The sequence below is a fragment of the Phyllobates terribilis genome, unplaced genomic scaffold (assembly GCF_046119375.1).
Source record: "Phyllobates terribilis strain yellow unplaced genomic scaffold, ASM4611937v1 Scaffold_35__1_contigs__length_13245226, whole genome shotgun sequence".
NCBI lineage: Eukaryota > Metazoa > Chordata > Amphibia > Anura > Dendrobatidae > Phyllobates > Phyllobates terribilis.
This window is the reverse complement of record NW_027362795.1, coordinates 2,541,363-2,567,432: the sequence shown is the minus strand read 5'-3', so window position 1 is coordinate 2,567,432 and position 26,070 is coordinate 2,541,363. Positions and strand designations below refer to the sequence as shown.

The window sequence follows — 26,070 nt, the reverse complement described above, 5'->3', positions numbered from 1 at the left end:
TTTTCTGGGAGAATTACTTCATTTTCTGGCACAATTTCAAGGGATCCAACACTTTTGACCATGACTTGTTTTTGTTGCCTTTTTAATTTGTTGCAGCATATCATCCTCTTCATGTTTAGCTATATTAGGAGGCTTGTAGCAAAGTAGCTTTCCATTATTGCCATTTCCATGTACATTACCCATACTGACTTTACATCAGGGATGTAAAGCTCAAAACATGTAGAGGGCCAAAATGAAAAACTTGGACAAAGTTGTGGACCAACCAGTATACAGTATAATGGGCCCCACATAGTCCTCCATACAGAATAATGGGCCCCACAAAGTCCTCCATTCAGTATAATGGGCCCCACAAAGCTTTCCATACAGTAAAATGGATCCCACAAAGTCCTCCATGCAGAATAATGGCCCCACATAGGTGTGGTGGTTCTGGTGTCGTGGGTCAAATATAATCACCAAGAGTTGGGCATGTGTGCTGTACATTGTCGAAACTGCCCCCCATGTCGTCATTGAGCTTGAGGTCTTAAGTTGGTTTTAACGAAAATACCCACCCGTCTACCTATTTTTCTTTCCTATCCATTTGAATGTAGTGTAACCATCTATGTTTGACACCAAGTCATGGCTTTCATCCAACCAGGTTTCTGTAATCTGTGGCTGACCTAAGAGTCTAATTCATTCATTTTGTTTTCAAGACTTCTTTCATTTGCCTGCAGACATTTAATACTATTAGCACATTTATTACTGCTACTCGCCTCCTTACTTTCCTTGAATGTCTCACTCTGTCTATTCTACCCCCTTATTTGCACGGCTACCCTCCCTCCCCCAGATCCTAGTTTGAAAGCTCCTCCATCCATCTGACCATTTTTTTTCCCCAGCACATCTGCTTTCTCCCCATTGAGGTGCAGCCTGTAGCCGACAGAGAAGTCAGCCCAGTTCTCCATGAACCTAAACCCTTTCTTCCTGACAATTATCTCCTTAAGTTCCCGCTGACTTTCTAGTGACGTAGTGGTATCAGCAGTATTTCTGAAAACACCAAAATGCCCTTCAGTAGGGTTATCAATAAGGGAACAACAAAAACATTAAACTTTAGGAGGGCGAAGTTTGATCAGCTGATAGAAAACCTTCAACTTATTGACTGGGACAAAGTTCTTAATCAAGGAAATACGAATAGTAAATGGGAAACCTTCAAAAGAATTCTGAATACTCAGTGCGAGAGGTATATACCATATGGGAATAAAAGGGCCAGAAATAAGAGGAAACCAATATGGTTGAACAAGAACGTAAAAGGGGCGTTAAATAGCAAAAAAGAGGCATTCAAGAGATTAAAACAGGAAAACAGTAAGGAGGCACTAATGTGTTACAAGGAAAAAACGAGAACCTGTAAAAAAACAAATAAAAATAGCGAAGGAGGAAACAGAGAAACGTATTGCTAGGGAAAGTAGATCAAATCCCAAACTGTTCTTTACGTATATAAATAGTAAAAGGATTAAATCGGATAATATTGGAGCGATAAAAAGTGAGGAAGGCAAAATCATAGAGAAAGATGAGGATAAAGCTAATCTATTAAATTTTTTTTCGACAACTTTCACAAAGGAAATAGAACTAACAGGAGAAATGAGAAGTGACAAGCTTAATCCTCCACTAAGTATGACAAATCTAACCCAAGCTGGGGTACAGAAACGCCTCAGTAACATTAAAATAAACAAATCACCAGGACCTGATGGCATACACCCACGGGTACTAAGGGAACTAAGTAAAGTGATAGACCGTTATATCTTATATTTAAGGACTCTGAGACTGGGTCTGTACCACTTGATTGGCGACAGGCGAATGTAGTGCCAATATTCAAAAAGGGAGCGAAAAGTGACGCCGGAAACTATCGGCCGGTGAGTCTGACGTCCGTTGTGGGCAAAATTTTTGAAAGCTTCATTAAAGAGGCAATTACGGAGCATCTTGATGCTAATAATCTTTTAATCCCGAACCAACATGGATTCATGAGGAATCGCTCCTGCCAAACAAACCTGATTGACTTCTACGAGGAGGTTAGCTCTCGAGTAGATCAGGGAGAACCAATGGATGTCGTGTATCTCGACTTCTCAAAAGCGTTCGATAGCGTGCCACATAATAGGTTGGTATACAAAATGAGAATGATGGGGCTGGGGGAAAATGTCTGCAAGTGGGTAGCTAACTGGCTAAAGCATAGAAGGCAGAGGGTGGTTATAAATGGAATATACTCAGATTGGGTAAGCGTCACTAGTGGGGTACCACAGGGGTCTGTACTAGGCCCAATGTTATTTAATATCTTTATTAACGACATAGTCAACGGGATAAATAGTAAAATATCAATATTTGCAGATGACACAAAGTTATGTAAAACAATTAATACAAAAGAGGACAGTGCAGACCTACAGAGGGATTTGGATAAGCTGGGTAGGTGGAGCATTAAATGGCAAATGAGGTTTAACGAGGAGAAATGTAAGGTCATACATATGGGAAGGAAAAATGGAAGTCACCAGTACTCACTGAATGGGAAATCATTGGGGCATTCAGAGATGGAGAAGGACTTGGGCATCTTAATTGATAGCAAACTAAATTGGAGTGCCCAAAGTCAGGAAGCTGCTGTAAGGGCAAACAGGGTAATGGGATGTATCAGAAGAGGTATAGCTGCAAAGGATGAGAACATTGTTCTTCCACTGTACAAAGCTCTGGTCAGACCACACTTGGAATACTGTGCTCAGTTATGGGCCCCAATATATAGAAAGGATATAAATGAGCTTGAAAAGGTACAAAGGAGGGCAACAAAATTAATAAAGGGAATGGAGGGACTGCAATACCCAGAGAGGTTGACAAAACAAGGACTATTCAGCCTGGAAAAGAGAAGGTTGAGGGGGGACATAATAAATGTGTACAAATATGTTAGGGGACAGTATAGAGATCTTGCCCGGGATTTGTTCAAAAGGAGGGATATTACGGTAACAAGAGGGCATTCACTAAGACTGGAAGAGAAAAGGTTCCAGCACCAGCATAGGAAGGGGTTCTTTACGGTAAGAGCAGTGAGAATATGGAATTCACTGAGTGAGGAGACGGTAATGTCAGATTCACTACACCAGTTCAAGCGGGGACTGGATGCATTTCTAGATACCAGGCAGATTTCAGCATATACTTAAAAATAAAATAAAATAGTAGGTTGATACAGGGATTTATTCTGACTGCTGGTTTCAGAGTCGGGAGGGAATTTTTCCTCAGGTGAAGATTGGATAAATCATTTGGGGTTTTTGCCCTCCTCTGGATCAACTTTAGCAATTACAGTACTAACAGGTCGAACTTGATGGACGCAAGTCTTTATTCGGCTTTACAAACTATGTTACTATGTTATGTATGTCACTTGCGCTCAACACTAGTCGCCTGTCACGCTGTCTCTGTGTACTGGAGGTAGGGGGCCTAAGCTAACCCTAAGCTGGGGCCCTGACTAATCCCTCTACCTGGAGGTACTGTTAAAGGTACAGAGGTCCAGGCCGCCAGCGTAACCCCTACCTCCTGAGGATCCCTGCACCTAAGTAATCTAGTCCTGAGAAGGACCCCGATCACAACAAAAGGGGACGAGTAATAATATGCCCACACTCAGTACTTTGACGAACGAGACAGTACAAGGGAAAAACCAAAACCACCTTGCATACAAAAACTACACAACTACAACAGAGGGAACACCAACGGGAAAGGAGATAAATGATAAAGCGAGGAAGGGAAAAAACTCTCCGAATACACTTATCTCTGAAACTCCAAATACCACGATCCGCTCTGTTAGTCTGCATGAAATGCTTTCACCGACACTTCCCTAACAGACCGGCAGGCATTTGAAGGAGTCTCACTACAGCAGCATTGATTGCAGCTGGGCGAGGCTGGACCTCGTCTAGCACAGAGAGAGAGAGAATTAACTCCCTCACTGCTGAAAAACACAAAGCACCAAAACCTCAGCTGCGAGAAGTCAGGCTGTGTAATCGTGACGATCTTCGTGGCGACACACCCGTGACAGTACCCCCCCTTCTACGAGGGGCCTCCGGACCCTCAGGGCCAGGTTTATCCGGGTGAGTCGTGTGGAAGGCCCGAACTAATCGGTCTGCGTTAATATCTGACGCAGGAACCCACATCCTCTCCTCAGGACCATACCCTTTCCAATGAACCAGGTACTGAAGGGACCGGCGATTAAAGCGTGAATTGATGACCCTCGATACCTGGAACTCCAAGTTACCATTGACCACCACTGGAGGGGGAGGTAAAGGTGACGGTACCACCGGCGCCACATACCTCTTAAGCAACGATCTGTGGAACACGTTGTGAATTTTAAACGTAGGGGGGAGGTCAAGACGGAATGCCACCGGATTAATTATAGAACTGATTCTGTACGGCCCGATGAACCTGGGACCCAGTTTCCAGGAGGGAACCTTAAGTTTAATATTCCTGGTAGACAATCATACCCGATCGTTCACACTTAGGTCCGGACCAGACACTCTCCTCCTATCAGCCATACGTTTGTATCGGTTCCCCATAGTATTCAGATTCTTCAGCACCCCTCTCCATACTGAAGCGAGTGATGAGGAAAATCGTTCCTCCTCAGGAACCCCCGAAGAGCCCCCTCTACTGAAAGTACAAAACTGGGGGTGAAAACCATATGCCCCAAAAAACGGGGACTTACCAGTGGACTCGCTCCGCCTATTATTAAGAGCAAACTCTGCCAGAGGTAAGAAAGAAGCCCAGTCCTCCTGGTTCTCTGACACAAAACACCGGAGATATGTCTCCAAGCTCTGGTTCATTCGTTCCGTCTGACTATTGGTCTGAGGATGAAAAGCCGATGAGAACGACAAATGCATCCCCCGCCGTGCACAAAACGCCTTCCAGAACTTGGACACAAACTGAGACCCCCGATCAGACACCACCTCGGAGGGTACCCCGTGAAGCCTCACAATCTCCCCAATGAACACCTGCGCAAGAGTTTTAGCATTAGGGAGAGCAGGAAGAGCGATAAAATGTGCCATCTTGCTGAACCTGTCCACTACAACGAGTATGACCATTTTACCCGAAGACGGAGGGAGGTCCGTAATAAAGTCCATAGACAGATGAGTCCAAGGACGCTCCGGGATCTTCAAAGGTAAGAGGGCCCCAGACGGACGGGTAAGTGAGGTCTTAGAGCGCGCACAAACCCCACAGGACACGACAAAAGTTACCACCTCCTTATGTAAGTTAGGCCACCAAAACCGACGCGAGAGGAGATCCACAGTTGCTTTACTCCCCGGGTGTCCTGCAAAAACTGAGTTATGGTGTGCCTCGATCACCTTTTGTCGCAACTGATCTGGAACAAACAGTCTCCCCAGAGGTCCAACAGGGCGTCCCCCTGAGCCTCCAATACCTCCTCCTCCAGCTCAGAGCATACTGCCGAAACCACCACCCCCTCCTGAAGGATAGGAATCGGGTCGTCCGTATTCCCGGCCCCAGGGAAACTACGAGATAAGGCATCCGCCTTTACATTTTTTGACCCAGGACGATATGTAACGACAAAATTAAACCTGGTAAAAAACAATGACCACCTAGCTTGTCTGGGATTCAGACGTTTCGCGGACTCCAGATATAGCAGGTTCTTGTGATCGGTGATGACGGTGACCGGATGGACTGCCCCCTCCAAAAAATGGCGCCACTCCTCAAAAGCTAACTTAATGGCCAAGAGTTCCCTATTGCCGACATCGTAATTCCTCTCAGCGGACGACAATTTTTTAGAGAAAAAGGCGCACGGATGCCACTTACCAGGGGACGAACCTTGTGACAATACTGCTCCCACCCCTACCTCGGAAGCGTCTACCTCTACAATGAATGGCTGTGACGCATCAGGTTGAATGAGTATGGGTGCCGAGGCAAAACATTTTTTCAAGGAGGAAAATGCTTGACAAGCCTTGTCAGACCACCTAGAAAAATCCGTCCCCTTTTTAGTCATGTTTGTGAGAGGCTTAACCATGGACGAGAAATTACGAATGAACTTCCGGTAATAATTAGCAAACCCCAGGAAACGTTGTAGTGCCTTAAGATTCTCTGGCCGATCCCACTCAAGAACTGCCCGCACTTTCCCAGGGTCCATACGAAAACCGGATGCTGAAACCAGGAAGCCTAAAAACTGGAGTTCCTGTACGGCGAACACACACTTTTCCCATTTGGCATACAGTTTATTATCCCGCAAGATCTGTAACACCTGCCTAACGTGCTCCTGATGAGACACCAGATCCGGCGAGTAAATTAAGATATCATCCAGATATATGACAACAAACTGTCCCACCAGTCGGCGAAAAATGTCATTAACAAAGTGTTGGAACACCGCCGGGGCATTAGTCAGACCGAATGGCATGACAAGGTTCTCATAATGCCCCTCCGGAGTGTTAAACGCCGTCTTCCACTCATCCCCCTCCTTCATCCTAATCAGATTGTACGCCCCCCTAAGATCCAACTTAGAGAACCATTTGGCGCCCACGATCTGATTAAAGAGATCGGGAATAAGTGGGAGCGGATACGGATCTCGGACCGTAATCCGATTAAGTTCACGGAAATCCAGGCAAGGGCGTAGGCCTCCATCTTTCTTCTTAACAAAGAAGAACCCCACAGCCATCGGTGAAGATGAAGGTCTAATATGCCCCTTAGCCAGACTTTCTGAAATATAATCCTTCATGGCCTGCCTCTCAGGACCAGAAAGGTTATACAACCTAGCTTTAGGTAACTTGGCCTCAGGGAGCAGTTTTACAGAACAGTCATACTCGCGATGAGGAGGTAGTTCCTGACACCCTTTCTCCGAGAATACATCCTCAAAGTCCGCCAGAAATGGAGGTAAGACCCAAGGAGTAACCGCACCGATGACCGTGTTCATGCAGTTTTTATTACAGAATTTACTCCATTGGCTTATCTCTCTGGATTGCCAATTAATAACCGGGTTATGCTTAGTTAACCAAGGAAGGCCCAACACTATAGGAGTGGGAAGACCCTCCAACACGTAGCAAGACAACAGTTCTTTATGTATCGCCCCCACTTGAAGTTTTACGTTATGCACAGCTTGCAAAAAACTTCCCTGACCGAGAGGCCTGGCATCGATCGAGAATATGGGGATGGGTTTAGCCAACTCACTCAATCGCATACCTTGAACCCGGGCAAACCGAGCGTCCACCAGATTAGCCCCGGCCCCACTATCCAGAAGAACAGATATCCTCTCAGTTCTCGTACCCACCACCACCTCCTCAGGTATGAGAAACTGAGACGAACCTAGGGACGAAATACCTACTCCCAGATTGCCGTCCACCACACAACCTGGGATCAACAGTTTTCCGACGACTCTTCACTCTGCAAGGGACGGGATGGACACCCCCCAATAAAATGTCCCTTTCTCCCGCAGAAGAAACACCTTCCTGTCTTATGGCGCACCACCGGTCCCCTCCCCCGAAATGATGTCCCTCCTAATTGCATAGGCTCCTCTGGACTGACCAGGGGAACCACCATATGAGGGGACCTTGTAGGAGGTGGAGTCATCACAGGGGGTGGAGTTATCCCGCACCTCTCCCGAAGCCGTCTGTCAACGCGAATAGCAAGGGCCATAGCGGCTTCCAGTGACGCGGGAGAGTCATACTGTGCCAACACATCCTGTAATTTGTCGGATAAACCTTGACAAAACTGGCTCCTAAGAGCCGGGTCATTCAACTGGGTGTCCGTGGCCCACCTACGGAACTCCGAACAGAATTCCTCCGCCGGACGATCTCCCTGCTGGATCCTACGTAACTTAGACTCAGCAAGGGAGATCCGATCCGGGTCATCATATACGAGTCCCAGAGCAGCGAAAAACCTATCCACTGACTGGAGAGCCGGGGAACCCGAGGGAAGAGAGAACGCCCAAGATTGTGGGTCCCCTTGTAGGAGCGAGATGACAATTCCCACCCTTTGTTCTTCACTCCCCGATGACCGAGGCCGCAGCCGAAAGTACAACTTGCATGCCTCCCGGAAAACAAAAAACTTGTCCCGCCCCCCAGTGAACCTGTCAGGGAGAGCTACTTTAGGTTCTGGTCCGGCTTGCTCCTGAGGATACAAAACCTTGGACCTAACGTCCGCCAGCTCCATGGACAAACTCTGCAACTGCCGAGCTAGACCGGCTACTGGATCCATGGTAGCTGGAGAAAATCTAAGTGGTCGGTGAAAATGTCACGCTGTCTCTGTGTACTGGAGGTAGGGGGCCTAAGCTGACCCTAAGCTGGGGCCCTGACTAATCCCTCTACCTGGAGGTACTGTTAAAGGTACAGAGGTCCAGGCCGCCAGCGTAACCCCTACCTCCTGAGGATCCCTGCACCTAAGTAATCTAGTCCTGAGAAGGACCCCGATCACAACAAAAGGGGACGAGTAATAATATGCCCACACTCAGTACTTTGACGAACGAGACAGTACAAGGGAAAAACCAAAACCACCTTGCATACAAAAACTACACAACTACAACAGAGGGAACACCAACGGGAAAGGAGATAAATGATAAAGCGAGGAAGGGAAAAAACTCTCCGAATACACTTATCTCTGAAACTCCAAATACCACGATCCGCTCTGTTAGTCTGCATGAAATGCTTTCACCGACACTTCCCTAACAGACCGGCGGGCATTTGAAGGAGTCTCACTACAGCAGCATTGATTGCAGCTGGGCGAGGCTGGACCTCCTCTAGCACAGAGAGAGAGAGAGAATTAACTCCCTCACTGCCGAAAAACACAAAGCACCAAAAACTCAGCTGCGAGAAGTCAGGCTGTGTAATCGTGACGATCTTCGTGGCGACACACCCGTGACATCGCCATATCCTCATCATTTTTTTCTTTACTTTTGAAAAAATCGCAACCCTAACATAACCCTAACCTTAACACAACTCTAGTCCTAACTGTAACCCTAATCCTAACCCCAACCCTAACCCTAACCCTAACACAACCCTAACCCTACCCCAAGGGATCTATTCACTATAAAGAGGCAGCAGAGTTTCTCTGGACTCTATCTGGCCTCTGTTTAGCGCTGTCCTTTTTTTCAGAGGTTCACAAAACTGTGGCTAATGGCACTTTTATGCACATCTAATTAAAAGACAGACACCGTGGGATCACAGGCAAGACTGCGTCCACGTTGCCTCCATCTGACTCATTACAGGGAGTCTTCCGCAGGGGGTTCCATCTGAATCATGTATTTCAGAGATTTACACAGAAACCCCGGTGTAAGCCCTCAGCGCAGAATACAGGATAAATGTGAGCTGAGCCATCCTGCGATCTTTGGGAGGCAGAATGAACAAATCAGCAGCAGGTAAAGAATTGATTTTATTTATTTTTTATACCGTTCCTCATGTGGTATACCGTCTTTTTCGGACTATAAGATGCACTGGACCATAAGATGCACCTAGGTTTTAGAGGAGGAAAAAAAAAATGTAAGCAAAAAATGTGGTCATGATGCACTTTTAAGGGGGAGGGGGTCTTCTGCTGACACTGGTATAGGGGTAATGTCCCCCAATTCTGACAATATCCCATATTCTGATATATGTGCCGCCCCCCTTCCTTTTATACGTGGTCCCCATCCCCATCCTGGTATGCCTGACATCCCTCCATCCTGGTATGCATGGCACCCCTCATCCCTATCCTGGTATGCATGGCACTCCTCATCCCTATACTGGTATGCATGGCACCCCTAATCCCTATCCTGGTATGCATGGCACCCCTCATCCCTATCCTGATATGCACGACACCCCTCATCCCTGTCCTAGTATGCATGGCACCCCTCATCCCTGTCCTGGTATGCATGGCACCCCTTATCCCTGTCCTGGTATGCATGGCACCCCTCATCCCTGTCCTGGTATGCATGGCACCCCTCATCCCTGTCCTGGTATACATGGCACCCCTAATCCCCATCATGCTGCACATTAAAAAAAAAATAAACACTCCTACTCACCTCTCTTCTCTCCTCCAGCGCTGCGTCCTGTCTGCCTGCACTGATCTTTCCATGTGAGCCGCGCATGACGTCACTGCGATGCGCGGCTCACATAGAAAGCTCAGCTGCCGGAAGACACTGCTCCCCACGCCGGGACTGTGTGCACGGGGAGCAGTGACTTCACTCTCCTTCATAGCGGCACACAGCGGAGCTGCGCTGCGGCTGCTGCTGGCTATCTCCTGTGCTCGCTCATTAAAGGGCATGAATATTCAAACCCTCCCCACACCCATGGGCGTGGAGAGAGGTTGAATATTCATGCCCTTTAACAGAGTGCACAGGTGATTCCGGCAGCAGCAGGAGCCGCAGCGTGGCTACACTGTGTACCGCTATTAAGGAGCATGAATATTCAGTGCTCCCCACGTCCCATGGGGCGTGGGGAGCAGTGAATATTCATTTTCTTTAGCAGCAGGGACAGTGTAGGCTGCAGCGGGCGGCTGCTGCCTCCTGTGCCCCGCTCCTCCACCGCTATCGCTCCCCCCACACCCCACATATATAAACACCACCCACCCCCAACATTCGGACCATAAGACGCACCCCCCAAAATTTGGGAGGAAAAAAGTGCGTCTTATGGTCCGAAAAATACGGTAAGTGATTAGACTACTTTATTCTTTGGGTCGGTGCGATTAGTGATACCAGATTTATATCGGGTTTTTATGTTTGGCTGCTGTCACACTAAAATACACTTATTTTTGCAAAGACTAGTTTTTGCATCGCCATATTTTGATAGCTATAATTTTTCCATATTTCGACCGACAAAGTCATGTAAAGGTTTGCTTTTTGCCGGACAATTTGAAGTTTTTATTGGTGCCATTTTCTGGCATGTGACATTGTTTAATGGCTTTTTATTCCAATTTTTGGGAGGAATAAACAAAAACCAACAGTTCAGGAAGTTTTTTTTTATGCTGTTCCACATGTAGGGTGACACCACTGAATTTAAATTCTTAGTGATATTGGACGTTTTTTGATATCTGAATTATTTCTGTCGTTACAGAGTGTCCAAGTAAAAAATTGTTTGATTAAATCCAAAATGGATCTTAAAGGCAGAGAACAGGTCTGGCAATCTAAGGCTATAGACATTTTTAAAAAAGGTAGTACATGTGGTTTTAGTGACACCTCCACCTCAAATAAAGAAACCATAGGTCAATACAAAAATCTATTATTCAAGAAAACCAAACTTTGGTGGACCAAAACTTCACTTGAGAATTATCTAGATCAAAAAATAATTCCTGGGTGTCTGAGAATCCAGCTTTTTCCCACTTTAGAACTTGAAGATGAAATCCTTGTTAGTAAATGGATCACAGTAGCCACTACATGCTCCATGTTGTTCATTAAGATCAAAGTGGACAAAAATACCTCCTAAGGCTAAGTGCCAACGATGCAGAAATGCTGTAGATTTTTTCCGCATCTCCCTAGCAGGAAAAACGCATGCGGATTTTACATGCGTTTTTCCGGCCATATAGAAGCGTTTGTCAAGCGTTTTTGCGTGCATTTCCGCATGCGGGTTATCAAGCGCTTTAACAAGCAATTTTAGCATCACTTGGAATAGTGCTTCACAACTTGGTCACACTATATAAATCCATGCAACCGGCATGGATTTATATAGTGTGACCAAGTAATAGTTAAAAAAAAGAATAAAAATGGTAAAAAATAAAAATAAACATTATACTTACCCAGGGGTGGATTAAGAGTAGCAAGGGCCCCGGGCAGTTTAGAAGGCGCGGGCCCCCTCCCCACACCTGATTTATCACGTGACATGTCACATGATCCCCTGTGATAGATCATGTGATAGTTCACGGGAAATTAATTTGGCACAATATTAATTTTGCTTGCTTATCTGAGAGCAGCACAATATTGGGGCAGATACCCTGATTCCAGCGATGTGTCACTTTTTCAGCTGCTTGTTGTCATTTTGAGAAAATCACCGTTTTATCTGCTGCAGATCTAGCAGCTCTCTGAATGCTGCGCTCTGTATAGCCTCACCCACACCACTGATTGGCAGCTTTCTGCCCATGCTCAGTGTACACAGAAATCTACTGATCAGTGATGGGGGTGGGGTCCTACAGAACTTACTAGTCATCTAGTGATAATTACCTTCTGACAAATCAATGATTTTATCAAAACAACACTAAGCAGCCCAGTAAGTGACACATTACTGGAATCAGTGCCTCTAACCCTACATTATGCTGCTCTCAGATTAGGTGGCAAAAACCTGATGACAGATTCCCTTTAAAGGAGCTGTAAAGACAAAAAAGTTTGTATTAAAAAAAATACAAGCCATTTGTTAAATTAACTTTTTTTCATTGTTAATTCACATTAGACTGTATCTTCAACACTTTTGTCAGCAGGTCTTATTACAGACTCTGAATAGGGCAGCTCTCTCCCTCTCCCTCAGCAGAAAGTCACAGCATGGTTAAAAAACGGGATCTTTTATGATTTTCTCATAATAAATAAAAAAGGACATGCAAGTCCTCCAAACTATTTTCCGTTTCTCTATAGGGGAGGTCCTAAATCTTTCTTGTTCTTTAGTTGATCACATGTCAAAAAGGCAAAGCATTTACTATGAACTCGCCTAAAAAAATATACACTTGGAGAGTAATATCATCATCTGCATGTAAATATTCCTTGACTCTAAGGGCTCGCTCACACTGTCGTATAACACGGCCGAATGCTATGTGATGTTTTATCGGATAGGACTCGGCCCTATGTTATACTATGGGACAGTGCGATTATTGGCATGAGAAAATAATCTCATTCGATATTCGGACCATGTGCACCCATACAAGTCTATGGGTGCACGTAAAACATTGGACTGCACTCGGATGTCATCCAAGTGCAATCCGATGAACACTCACAGAGACTATGGAGAAGATGGAGAAATTAAGCTCTCCATCTTCTCCATATCTGTGCTGCGAGAGAATCGGATCACACTCAGTTGAAGCTCTGACAGAGTTTGAGCCGAGTGTCATTAGCATAATTGGCCCTATTCTCTTGCATGAGAGAATATATGGCTTAGTGAGTGGACCCTAAAACTGAATAGTAGTGACGGACAGGCACCTCACAAGCGGGATCCATGTAGCTCTCAGATGTCATGTAGGTAGGGCTTCATTCCATGGGGTAGGGCTTAATTTCAAGGTATATAAAAAAATGAACTTCAAATAAAAATTAAATGAACACAAAAAGCACTAATTGAATTATTTTTTTCGTATTTATGTTTGCAGCCCCTTTAAAAACCCTTTGAGGACCAAGGCACATATATGTCCCATAGTTTTAAACTGGAAATAAATTTGATTGAATAAAATTTAAGGTCCTCAAAGGTTTAAGTAGGTCATAAATTCATATGAATACTTGCTCATACAATTGCACATGCCAAAAGATGAAGAACAGAATCAAAAATATGACATTAAGTGGAGCACTTACAGGTATTTAAGGTGAAAAAGACCAGCAAAGGCATCGTCTCGAATGACAATAAATGAGTTAGAATTCAACAAGACAGCAGGTTAGAAGCGAACCAGACTTTATGGTGCTCAGAATTAGTCAAGCAGAATTTATTGACTGCTCTTGCAAAGCACTGAGACTCCCGCTGTGTATAGATGGCGCCGTGCGGCCTCCTGCTGTGTATAGATGGCGCCGTGCGGCCTCCCGCTGTGTATAGATGGCGCCGTATAGATGGCTACGTGCGGCCTCCTGCTGAGTATAGATGCCACACGGCGCTCCCCCCAGAGACAGCAGGAGGCCGCACAGCGCCATCTATACTCAGCGGGAGACCGCACGTAGCCATCTATACTCAGCGGGAGGCCGCACGTAGCCATCTATACACAGCAGGAGGCCGCACGGCGACATCTATACTCAGCAGGGGGCCGCACGTAGCCATCTATACACAGCGGGGGGCGCACGTAGCCATCTATACACAGCGGGGGGCCGCACGGAGCCATCTATACACAGCGGGGGGCCGCACGGCGCCCCCCCGAGACATCAGGAGGCCGCACGGCGCCAACTATACTCAGCAGGAGGCCGCATGCAGTCATGCACACACACAAACATATACAGACACGCATAAACACATTTGAAACACAAAAATACATACAAACAGACATCACACTGACATCTGCCCACACACACACACACACACAAACAGACATCACACACACACACACACCTGCCCACACTCACGCACACATCTGTGTGTGTATGTATAGTGTGTGTGTGTGTATAATGTGTGTGTATGTATAGTGTGTGTATAATTTGTGTGTGTGTATTTTTTTTTTAAGTTAAAAACAAGTAAAATGCTTGTGGCATCAATATCAAGACTCCAGATATAAGGGCCTATTCACACTGAATTTTGCAATGCATTCATCTCCTCTTTCCAGGCTTCTATCTAAATCCCTGAAAAATGGCATTCAGATGTGCCTTGACATAGCCATTGATTTGAACAAAGGCAAACCGAGGCTAAAGTCTGAATCTTTAGGCTCCATTTTCTCTGCTTTCAGATGTCTCATTTCAGACAGCACAATCCTGAATTTCAGGGATTCAGTTGTAAGCCTTGTGTAAAGACCTGAATGCAGCGCTGAATGTAGTGTGAATAGGTCCTTACATCCTACACCACCTCAGGGGATTGTTGTTATGGAGTATTGCCCCTGGGTGGCCGCAGTTATGACCACCACCAGGGCTCGCGGTCACCCACCCTAGCTTTGGTATTCTGGGGAGCTGGTATAATGAATATCTGAGAAGAGCCCTAGAAAAGCAAGAACATTGGACAACCAAGAGGTGGTGGCCTCAAGTCAGGTGTAGTGTTCAACAGGGCAAGACTTTCTAACCTGCCCACACACACACACACACACACATACACACAGACACACCTGCCCACACAGACACACACACACCTGCCCACACAGACACACACACACCTGCCCCCCCCACACACACCTGCCCACACACACACACACATATACACACACCTGCCCCCACACACACACATGCCCACCCACCCACACACACACCTGCCCACACACACACCTGCCCACCCACCCACACACACTGGACATGGGTATACAGAGGATATGCAGCCGGTAGCATGCATACACACACACACACACACACACACACACTGGACAGGGGTATACAGAGGATATGCAGCCGGCAGCATGCATATACACACACACACTGGACAGGGGTATACAGAGTATATGCAGCCGGCAGCATGCATATACACATACACACACTGGACAGGGGTATACAGAATATATGCAGCCGGCAGCATGCATATACACATACACACACTGGACAGGGGTATACAGAGTATATGCAGCCGGCAGCATGCATATACACATACACACACTGGACAGGGGTATACAGAGTATATGCAGCCGGCAGCATGCATATACACATACACACACTGGACAGGGGTATACAGAGTATATGCAGCCGGCAGCATGCATATACACATACACACACTGGACAGGGGTATACAGAATATATGCAGCCGGCAGCATGCATATACACATACACACACTGGACAGGGGTATACAGAGTATACGCAGCCAGCAGCATGCATATACACATACACACACTGGACAGGGGTATACAGAGTATATGCAGCCGGCAGCATGCATATACACATACACACACTGAACAGGGGTATAAAGAATATGCAGCCGGCAGCATGCATATACACACACACACACACACACTGGACATGGGTATACAGAGGATATGCAGCCGGCAACATGCATATACACACACACACTGGACAGGGGTATACAGAGTATATGCAGCCGGCAGCATGCATATATACATACGCACACACTGGACAGGGGTATACAGAGTATAGGCAGCCGGCAGCATGCATATACACACACACACTGGACAGGGGTATACAGAGTATATGCAGCGGGCAGCATGCATATACACACACACACACACTGGACAGGGGTATACAGAGGATATGCAGCCGGCAGCATGCATATACACACACACACACACACTGGACAGGGGTATACAGAGGATATGCAGCCGGTAGCATGCATATACACACACACACACACTGGACAGGGGTATACAGAGGATATGCAGCCGGCAGCATGCATATACACACACACACTGGACAGGGGTATACAGAGTATATGCAGCCGGCAGCATGCATATACACATACACACACTGGACAGGGGTATACAGAATATATGCAGCCGGCAGCATGCATATACACATACACACACTGGACAGGGGTATACAGAGTATATGCAGCCGGCAGCATGCATATACACATACACACACTGGACAGGGGTATACAGAGTATATGCAGCCGGCAGCATGCATATACACATACACACACTGGACAGGGGTATACAGAGTATATGCAGCCGGCAGCATGCATATACACATACACACACTGGACAGGGGTATACAGAATATATGCAGCCGGCAGCATGCATATACACATACACACACTGGACAGGGGTATACAGAGTATACGCAGCCAGCAGCATGCATATACACATACACACACTGGACAGGGGTATACAGAGTATATGCAGCCGGCAGCATGCATATACACATACACACACTGAACAGGGGTATAAAGAATATGCAGCCGGCAGCATGCATATACACACACACACACACACACACTGGACATGGGTATACAGAGGATATGCAGCCGGCAACATGCATATACACACACACACTGGACAGGGGTATACAGAGTATATGCAGCCGGCAGCATGCATATATACATACGCACACACTGGACAGGGGTATACAGAGTATAGGCAGCCGGCAGCATGCATATACACACACACACTGGACAGGGGTATACAGAGTATATGCAGCGGGCAGCATGCATATACACACACACACACACACTGGACAGGGGTATACAGAGGATATGCAGCCGGCAGCATGCATATACACACACACACACACACACACACACACACACACACACACACACACACTGGACAGCGGTATACAGAGGATATGCAGCCGGCAGCATGCATACACACACACACACACACGTGTGTGAACCTGAACCACAAAGGAGCAAGTATGTACACGTAGAATGAGGCCAAGTGTGTAAAGCAATATGCCTAGTGCTTAGTGTAGCATGTCAATGATCCTGGGGTAGCCTAAAAATAATAACATATAGATGAGCTTAACTGTATAGCATAAGATGATTGTAGATATAAAGTGACCCTACACAGGCGGCGAGCCAACTGATGGGATCAGGGAATGAATCCCTCTTGTAAAAATTTAAATAGAGTCAATGACTAATGAAGGAAGTGTAATGTAAAGGCTCCGTCACACTTAGCGACGCTGCAACGATCCCGACAATGATACGACCTGTCAGGGATCGTTGCTGCATCGCTATGTGGTCGCTGGTGAGCTGTCAAACAGGCAGGCTCACCAACGATCAGGGGAGCAGTGACATCGTCGAAAGAATCTTTCCACGATGTCCTGCTCCTGGTTACGAGCCAGCTGAAGCAGGATCAGGCTGGTAACTATGGTAAACATCGGGTTACTAGGTGCGCGTGTGCCCCTAGTAACCCGATGTTTACCATAGTTACCAGCCTGATCGCTGCTCCCGCTGGTCACACACAGCAATGTGTGCTGACCAGCGGGAGAGCAACGACCAAAAAATGGTCCAGGACACTTTGCAGCGATCAGCGACCTCATAGCAGGGGCCTGATCGTTGCAAAGTGTCACACATAGCGACATCGCTGGTGAGGTCACTGTTGCGTCACCAAAACCGTGACACAGCAGCGATCTCGCTAGCGATCTCGCTATGTGAGACGGGGGCTTAAGGTACGGAGTATTCCAAAGAGAGGGAAGGGGGAGGGGAAACAATGGACACAACACCAGATCAATGGCCGACAGTGTTATATATAAGAGGGGCTTAATGACCGGCTGTGGAGAGAAGTGCCCAGAAGATGCTGGTTAGGGGAAGTGTTCAACATGAGGGCCAGGTCAAAGCTTGTAGACAAGCAGACAAGATAGGTAATATGCCTTATACTTCTGCTCTAAGGGGTCCAGGGTACCGAGTATGCGCCACACTCTGCACCCTGGGCCACTTAGGTAATATGCCTTCCATGACGTCATGTTCGGTGTTTCTGCTTTGGGTTTTGGCTTGCAAAACGCAGATTTCATTAGAATAGATTGTGGACTCCATTAGCTGAGCCCCTGAGGTGTCAGCACACGCCCCAGATGACCCCATATTGGAAACACCACTGCCTAAGGAATTCATCTAGGGGTGTAGTAAGTATTTTGAACCCATAGGCGCCTTACAGAATTTTATAACATTGAGTCATGGAAATATGACATTTTAGTGGTAAAAATGCAATTTTTGTATTTGCTACAAATTTGTCAGGTACACAAGGGTTAATAGGTGAAACTGAACCCCATAATTTATTAAATAATATATCCTGAAAGCGGTGATGTCCCATATGTCGTCAGAAATTAGTTAGCCCACACCTCAGGGGCCACTCATTGCCATGGTGACTCGATGTCATCATGACAACATCCGGGTGACCAGAGCTAACAAGTTATTTAGGTCATGTGCAGTGCATGATCTACCTAATTGGTGTCAGTGCAGCACTAACAGTTATAAAGCATAGCAAAGCTCCTGAATATATATATATATATATATATATATATATATATATATATATATATATATACATAAATATATATATATATATATATATATATATATATATATATATATATATATATATATATATATATATATATATATATATATATATATATATATATATATATATATATATATACACACACATACATGCAGTTGTGCTCAAAAGTTTACATACCCCGGCAGAATTTTTTATTTTTTGGCCTTGTTTCAGAGAATATGAATGATAACGTTTTTTTGTTTTCTCCACTCATGGTTATTGGTTGGGTGAAGCTATTTATTGTCAAACTACTAAGTTTTCTCTTTTTATATCTTAATGACAACCAAAAACATCCAAATGACCCTGAGCAAAAGTTCACATACCCTGGTGATTTTGGCCTGATAACATGCACAGAATTTGACCCAAATGGGTTTGAATGGCTACTAAAGGTAACATCTCACCTGTGACCTGTTTGCTTGTAATCAGTGTGTGTGCGTAAAAGCTGAGTGAGTCTCTGGGATCCAGACAGACTCTTACATCTTTCATCCAGCCACTGACGTTTCTGGATTGTGAGTCATGGGGAAAGCAAAAGAATTGTCAATGGATCTACGGGAAAAGGTAGTTGAACTGTATAACACAGGAAAGGGATACAAAAAATATCCAAGGAATTGATAATGCCAGTCAGCAGCATTCAAACTATGATTAACAAATGGAAAATCAGGAGCTCTGTAAAAACCAAACCACGGTCAGTTAGACCAACACTAACTGTTGGCCACAACTGCCAGGAAAATTGTCTGGGATGCAAAGAAAAACCCACAAATAGCATCAGCTGAAATTCAAAACTTTCTGAAAACTATTGATGTGGCAGTTTCAAGATGCACAATAAGGAGGCACTTGAAGAAATATGGGCTGCATGGTCGAGTCGCCAGAAGAAACCCATTACTGTGCAAATGCCACAAAGTATCTCACCTAGAATACGCCAAACAGCATAGAGACAAGCCTCAAAACTTCTGGAACAGGGTAATTTGGAGTGATGAGACAAAATTGAACTTTTTGGCCACAATCATAAATGTTACATTTGGAAAGAGGTCAACAAGGCCTATGATAAAAAGGAACACCATTCCTACAATAAAGCACGTAGGTGGATCACTGATGTTTTGGGGATGTATGAGCTACAATGGCACAGGAAACTTGGTAAAAGTTGAAGGAAAGATGAATGCCGCACGTTATCAGCAAATACTGGAGGCAAATTTGCACTCATCAGCTCGCAAGCTGCGCATGGGACGTACTTCGACGTTCCAACATAACAATGATTCAAAACACAAGGCCAAGTCGACCTGTCATTGGCTACAGCAGAGCAAAGTGAAGGTTCTGGAGTGATCATCTCAGTCTCCTGACCTCAATATCATTGAGCCACTCTGGGGAGATCTCAGGCGCGCAGTTCATGCTAGACAGCCCAGGAATTTACAGGAACTGGAGGCTTTTTGCCAAGAAGAATGGGCAGCTTTACCATCTGAGAAATTAAAGAACCTCATCTACAACTACCACAAAATACTTCAAGCTGTCATTGATGTTAAAAGGGGGCAATACACGCTATTAAGAACTGGGGTATGTGAACTTTTGATCAGGGTCATTTGGATGTTTTTGGTTGTCATTAAGATTTAAAAAGAGAAAACACAGTAGTTTGACAACAAATGGCTTCATCCAACCAATAACCATGAGTGGAGAAAAAGTTTTTTTGTTATCATTCATATTCTCTGAAACAAGGCCAAGAAAGGAAAAATTCTGCCGGGGTATGTAAACTTTTGAGCACAACTGTAAGAGATTTCAAGAATGTGGAATGTTAATTGGAAGATCTAGGAACTGCAAGTTATCAGGCAGTAATGGGCAAGCTGAAAGGATATATAGGAGAGATGAATGTATGTGATCCTTATGGTATGTTGCTTTATTATTGCATGTACTGGTTTCTTGGTTTTGTCAAAAAAAAAAAACTAATGAAAAAAATCTCAAATGTATTGGATTAAAAAAAAAAAAGACTAAGAAAAAGTCTTCTCCACTGTGTGGGTTCTCTGGTGCCTAATCAAATCTGATTTCTGGTTAAAACATTTCCCACATTCTGAACATGAAAAAGGCTTCTCCCCTGTGTGAATTCTCTGGTGCTTAATCAAAGCTGATTTATGGTTGAAACATTTTCCACATTCTGAACAGGAAAAAGGCTTATCCCCTATGTGAATTCTCTGGTGTTTAACCAAATATGATTTATCGTTAAAACATTTCCCACATTCTGAACATGAAAAAGGCTTCTCCCCTGTGTGGGTTCTCTGGTGCTTAATCAAATCTGATTTCTGGTTAAAACATTTCCCACATTCTGAACATGAAAAAGGCTTCTCCCCTGTGTGAATTCTCTGGTGGATATTAAGATGTGCTTTCTGGTTGAAACATTTTCCACATTCTGAACAGGTAAAAGGCTTCTCCCCTGTGTGAGTTCTCTGGTGCTTGACCAAAGCTGATTTCTGGTTAAAACATTTTCCACATTCTGAACAGGTAAAAGGCTTCTCCCCTATGTGAAGTCTCTGGTGCTTGACAAAATCTGATTTCTGGTTAAAATATTTCCCATATTTGGAACAAAAAAATCTATTGTCCGCTGTGTGTATTTTTTGATGTTTAAGAAAATACTTTTCAAGGGTAAAACTATTTCCATTTTCTGAACATGAAAATGGCTTCTTTCCTTTATGAGCAGTTCGTTTTGTAATGCTTATTTTTTTATTTTGATTTTCCTTAGTAGTCGGTAATGAATCAGAAGACTGGAGCTGTTTCATAGGATCAGATGACAGATCTTTGCTGTGAAGGGATGATGGTATATCTGGAGTAATGGCATTCACTTCAATTGTATCCTGTGGGATCCCAAGATCATCTGATTTAAAAACTGAAGATGTCAGCTGTCCCTCTGATCTCCTGGTACAGACATCTGCCAAGAAAAAAACAATTATTAATTTTGAATAAAATATCCCTGAAATTTATATTTTTGAACATTTCTACTTAAAACGCCTGTAGAAATGACAAGTTATTGACAGAATGACAGTGAAACGTGAAAACCTCATAGGATGAACCAGTAGAGCGTGGTGTTCAACTGCTTGTTCATTCTGCCTCCAAAATATGGAATAAGAAGCCACCAAACAATGTTATGTAGGCAAAAATGATACCAATAAAAACTTCTCATCCATAAATCAATCCAGCAATATCTGCTCTCCCAAAGTCAAATCTCCCCCTCACTTCTGAGCCTTGAAATGTGCCCAAACCACATTCAGCATCCATGTATTTGGCATTACTATAATAAGAAGAACCCACTTAATTTACGGTGTGTGTCTCCTGGAGCACAATCTGGGCACTATGTGCTGGGTAATAAAATGACACATTTGCAATTTTCACTCTCCAACATCCACTTCGTGCTAATTTCCGGAAAGTGCCTGTGGAATCGATACGTCTATAGATTAATTCACTGCGGATTATAATTTCCAAAATGGAGTCACTTTGTTATATTAAAGAAGTTGTCCACTACTTTTTACAATTGCCCCAATGTCCCCCAATGTATTTACCCTGTACCCATAAGTCTTTTTGTAATTACCTTCTGCAGTCCTTCTTGCCTGTGAGCGGCACTATCGCTGGCCGCTCTCAGGCATCACGTGACCCCCGATAGCGTCACTCACAGGCTAGAAGGACAGCAGAAGGTGATTACAAAAATTCTTATGGGCACAGGGTAAATACATTGGGGGACATTGGTCAATTGTAAAAAGTACTGGACAACTTCTTTAAGGCTTCTGTAAATAGTGTGTCCAATCTCCCCTGGGATCTGCTCCCCCACGTCTGCTTCTGTCACCAGGCGCCGCCTTAATCATTCTGCAGGTAATGCTGGTGATGGATGAGACGTTGGAACCAGAAGCTCTGGGCAGCACAGGCTGTGTCCAAACACTAAGATTAGGCAGCCTGGGACCTGTAGTACCATCCAGTCTGGCAGTATGGTTGTGTATTCTGTCCAGCTGAAGTAATCTACTCCCTGCTTCATCCAATCGGAAAGCACCGCACACTACTAAAGGTGGAAGCATATTGCCGGAAGCTGCCAGATACAGCCTTGTTCTCCTCTGGTTCAGTCCTCTGTGCTCAGCTCCCGGCTTGTGTATTTGTTTCTTCTTGTGACCATTTACTGACTACTCCTGTCTGATTTAGTATTTTCTCTGTCCTCCTGGTTATGACCCGGCTACCTGACTATTCTTCTTTGGGTTAAAGGATGATGAGCAAGGCAATCCCTGGGATCAGGAAAATGGAGTACATATCGCCAAGCCTATTCGTGGTAGCCATCTTTTGAGCTGCCAGGTGACCATGAACAGTGCCCCCAATACATTGTGTCGGAAATATATTCCAGCAAGATCTTCATTCATAAATGGCGCTCCTCCCCTTGTGCCCAGACAGTAGTGTACAACCGTATATAGAGTATTGTTGGATTCAAGAGAAGTTGGAAAATAATTTGTAAGGTCCATTTGTTTCCTTTTATCCTTTGTGAAGAATTCCAAAATTATCACCACATAAAGTGACACATGTCAGATTTGAAAATGGGCCCCGATTAGGGACAGAAAACTGGCTGCAGGAAGGGGTTAAATCAGAGTATTTTGGGCACTAACTACTGTAGTCAAAAACTGACTATAGACAAGAACACATCTACTAAAATGATCAAACTCAACAGTCTTCATCAATAATAAATGAGTAACTAGTGGTGAAACCTCTCTGGGGTAATTAGAGTCTGGGGCTCGGTGGCTCTTAGCAATCTAAACTATCATAAGGGACAATATTTTCTGTCAGGTGAGTTTCAAGAAGAAATATTAGACATTGAAACAGAACTTTTTATAATAGTGCAAAGATGAGGGGTCTTAAATTTAGATCTCGGGCATTGGGAAGAGGTAATGGAGACCTTCTTTTAAAGACTACCAGGGAGTTACAGAGTCAAATAAGTGAGTCAGGCCGATCACACCAAAATCAAACAAAATGAACCTGTAAAAAAAGACAGAATAAAAGATATGTTACATCCCCAACAACAACGTATATACAAGGGAGAGCTCCAACACTAAACCGGAGTCACACTCATTTATGGTGGACCATTGGAGCTACTATGAGTCCTGACCAGAAGAGTAGAGAAAGTATTAGCGCCCCCATTTCAGGAGAGATTGTGCAGTAATCTGAATTCCTTAGGACTGAAAACATAATGGAATTTATGACGCGGTGTGAATCCATGAAACCAGGGCTCGAGTCATGCCAACACATCTCCTGCAGGTGTGAATAAATGTATATTTTTGCCATCACCTAGGCACAGCTTAGAGATATATCATGACACAGGTGTAATGATTTTTATGTAGTTTATCAAGATCCTGTTTGAAGTTAGTTGGTTTAAAAAGAAATTGAAAAGTCAGGATAAAGGGAAACTCTGCTGTTATTGTACAGAAATTCACACTTGCCCCTCACTGCACATTTAATGTTGTAGATCATAAAAGTGAAGTTTGGCCAGAAAGACTGGACCTGGTCTTGTAGGGACCATATGAGCACATTCAGCAGCACAGAAGGGAGAGAAGGTAGATTCATCCAATAAGATATCAGGGATCTAGGAAGCCAACAGCATCATTACCCTCCGCTTTCTCTTACAGGTCCATCATAATTTTGATTTTCTCACTTTTCAGCACATTCTATGTACGCTGTCATTTGGCTTTGTAGTTTATAGATCTGGGCAGGTAATGGTCAGCGTCTCCTAATCCCAGGGGGAGGTGGATCCTCCAGGTTGTAAGTTCTACAGAAAAGATATTTTACAATTACACATAGTAATGTGAAAATTTTCGGACGGAGGAAAATGTTGTGGTCTAGCGGTAAAATGATGATCACACGATTGTGATACAGCTGGACTACACCACCGATAAAGCAGCCACAGCCCGTGACTGAGAAGAATCTGTGACTTGTCAGCATTTAGTACCCAGTACTCACCTGGGTAGTCATATGTAGGAATCTCCTTCTTACACTGCTCATCACCCCTCACATATGTCTCTGTAGTATTAATATGGGTCAGATTTTCACCCTGAAACAAATATTGTAAAAGTCACAGACAGATGGAGAAGTCACATCTATGATCAGCTCTAATCCTGCCATCTCCACCGCTCTCATTACACGAGTATAAAACATATAATACTGGTGGATAAAACAAAACTAAGCACAAGACCTTCACAGCCATCTACACATCATAGGGGAGATCTCATGATATCTTCTCTCCATCTACCTGATGATCCTGAGGAACATTGGGATCTTCTTGTTTACAGTCCTGTGGAAGAAGAGGATGGGGACATCTCTCTGGTGTTGTCCTCTTACTGGATAGATCTGGAGGAAACACATACAGGGACTGAATTCATTCTTTATATACAGATAATTATAGGCTGTGTGTATTTAGTCCAGTCTATTACCTGGTGATGTGAGGGGCTGGGGAACCTCCATCATGACGTCCTTGTACAGATCTTTGTGTCCTTCTAAATACTCCCACTCCTCCATGGAGAAATAGACGGCGACATCCTGACACTTTATAGGAACCTGACACATACAATGATATCGTCATCCCCCCGATCCCTTCATAGCATTACTGTATAATGTCCCAGCATTCCCAGCAGTGTCACCTCTCCAGTCAGCAGCTCAATCATCTTGTAGGTGAGTTCTAGGATCTTCTGGTCATTGATGTCCTCATGTATCAGGGGGTGAGGTGGAGGCCTCGTGATTGGGCTCAGGGGTCTTCCCCGTCCCTCAGACACAGGGTCCTGACAGCGCCCACTAGAGGTCTTCTTCACTACTGTGTAATCCTGGTTATGGAGAGACACATTACTAAATCTCACTCCAGACATTTCCAGAGTCCTCACCTCTCCAGTTCTGTTCATCTGTTATTCCCATAGATAAGAATGATGTAATGTGATGTCATCAGAATCTCTCACCTCTCCAGTAAGCCGGAAGAGGATCTCTAGGGTGAGGTGTAATATCCTCTCCGCCATCTTGTCTCTGTCCATATCCATCCTTGATAGGTGATTTAGAAAAATTCTCTTATATAGAAGATCTTCACTGAGAGGATCCGATATTGTAGAGACCTGAATGAGAAAAAGAGCTGATGTAAAATCATAAAGAATTCTGTGTAATAATACAATTGCTGGAGACAATAAGGGAAATATATCAGGAGATAGAATGTGTAGGTGTTGTATTCTCTAGTCTTTTATGGAGTTGAATTGCTGACTTAGACATCTCCTCCATACTTCCAATCACTGGCTAAGTTGGCCACTGCTGCAGTAAGAATCACCCAGAAACCCAAGCAGCAATGGTATTTTTATTATTTTACAACATTCTGCTTTTGTCCCTGACATACTAAT

The 26,070-nt window shown here is 44.6% G+C and overlaps 1 protein-coding gene across 1 annotated transcript; it reads right to left on the bottom strand.

Annotated features, from left to right (window-relative positions):
- Nucleotides 1–18,963: 18,963 nt before the first annotated feature.
- Nucleotides 18,964–25,790, bottom strand: LOC141182589 (oocyte zinc finger protein XlCOF8.4-like). The gene is made up of 6 exons (XM_073660743.1): nt 25,645–25,790; nt 25,336–25,515; nt 25,129–25,252; nt 24,948–25,045; nt 24,659–24,749; nt 18,964–21,605 (listed from the first exon to the last, which is right to left on the bottom strand). Exons 1-6 carry the CDS (start codon nt 25,720–25,722, stop codon nt 20,674–20,676), a joined length of 1,503 nt encoding a protein of 500 aa, XP_073516844.1. The 5' UTR covers nt 25,723–25,790; the 3' UTR covers nt 18,964–20,673.
- Nucleotides 25,791–26,070: the final 280 nt, after the last annotated feature.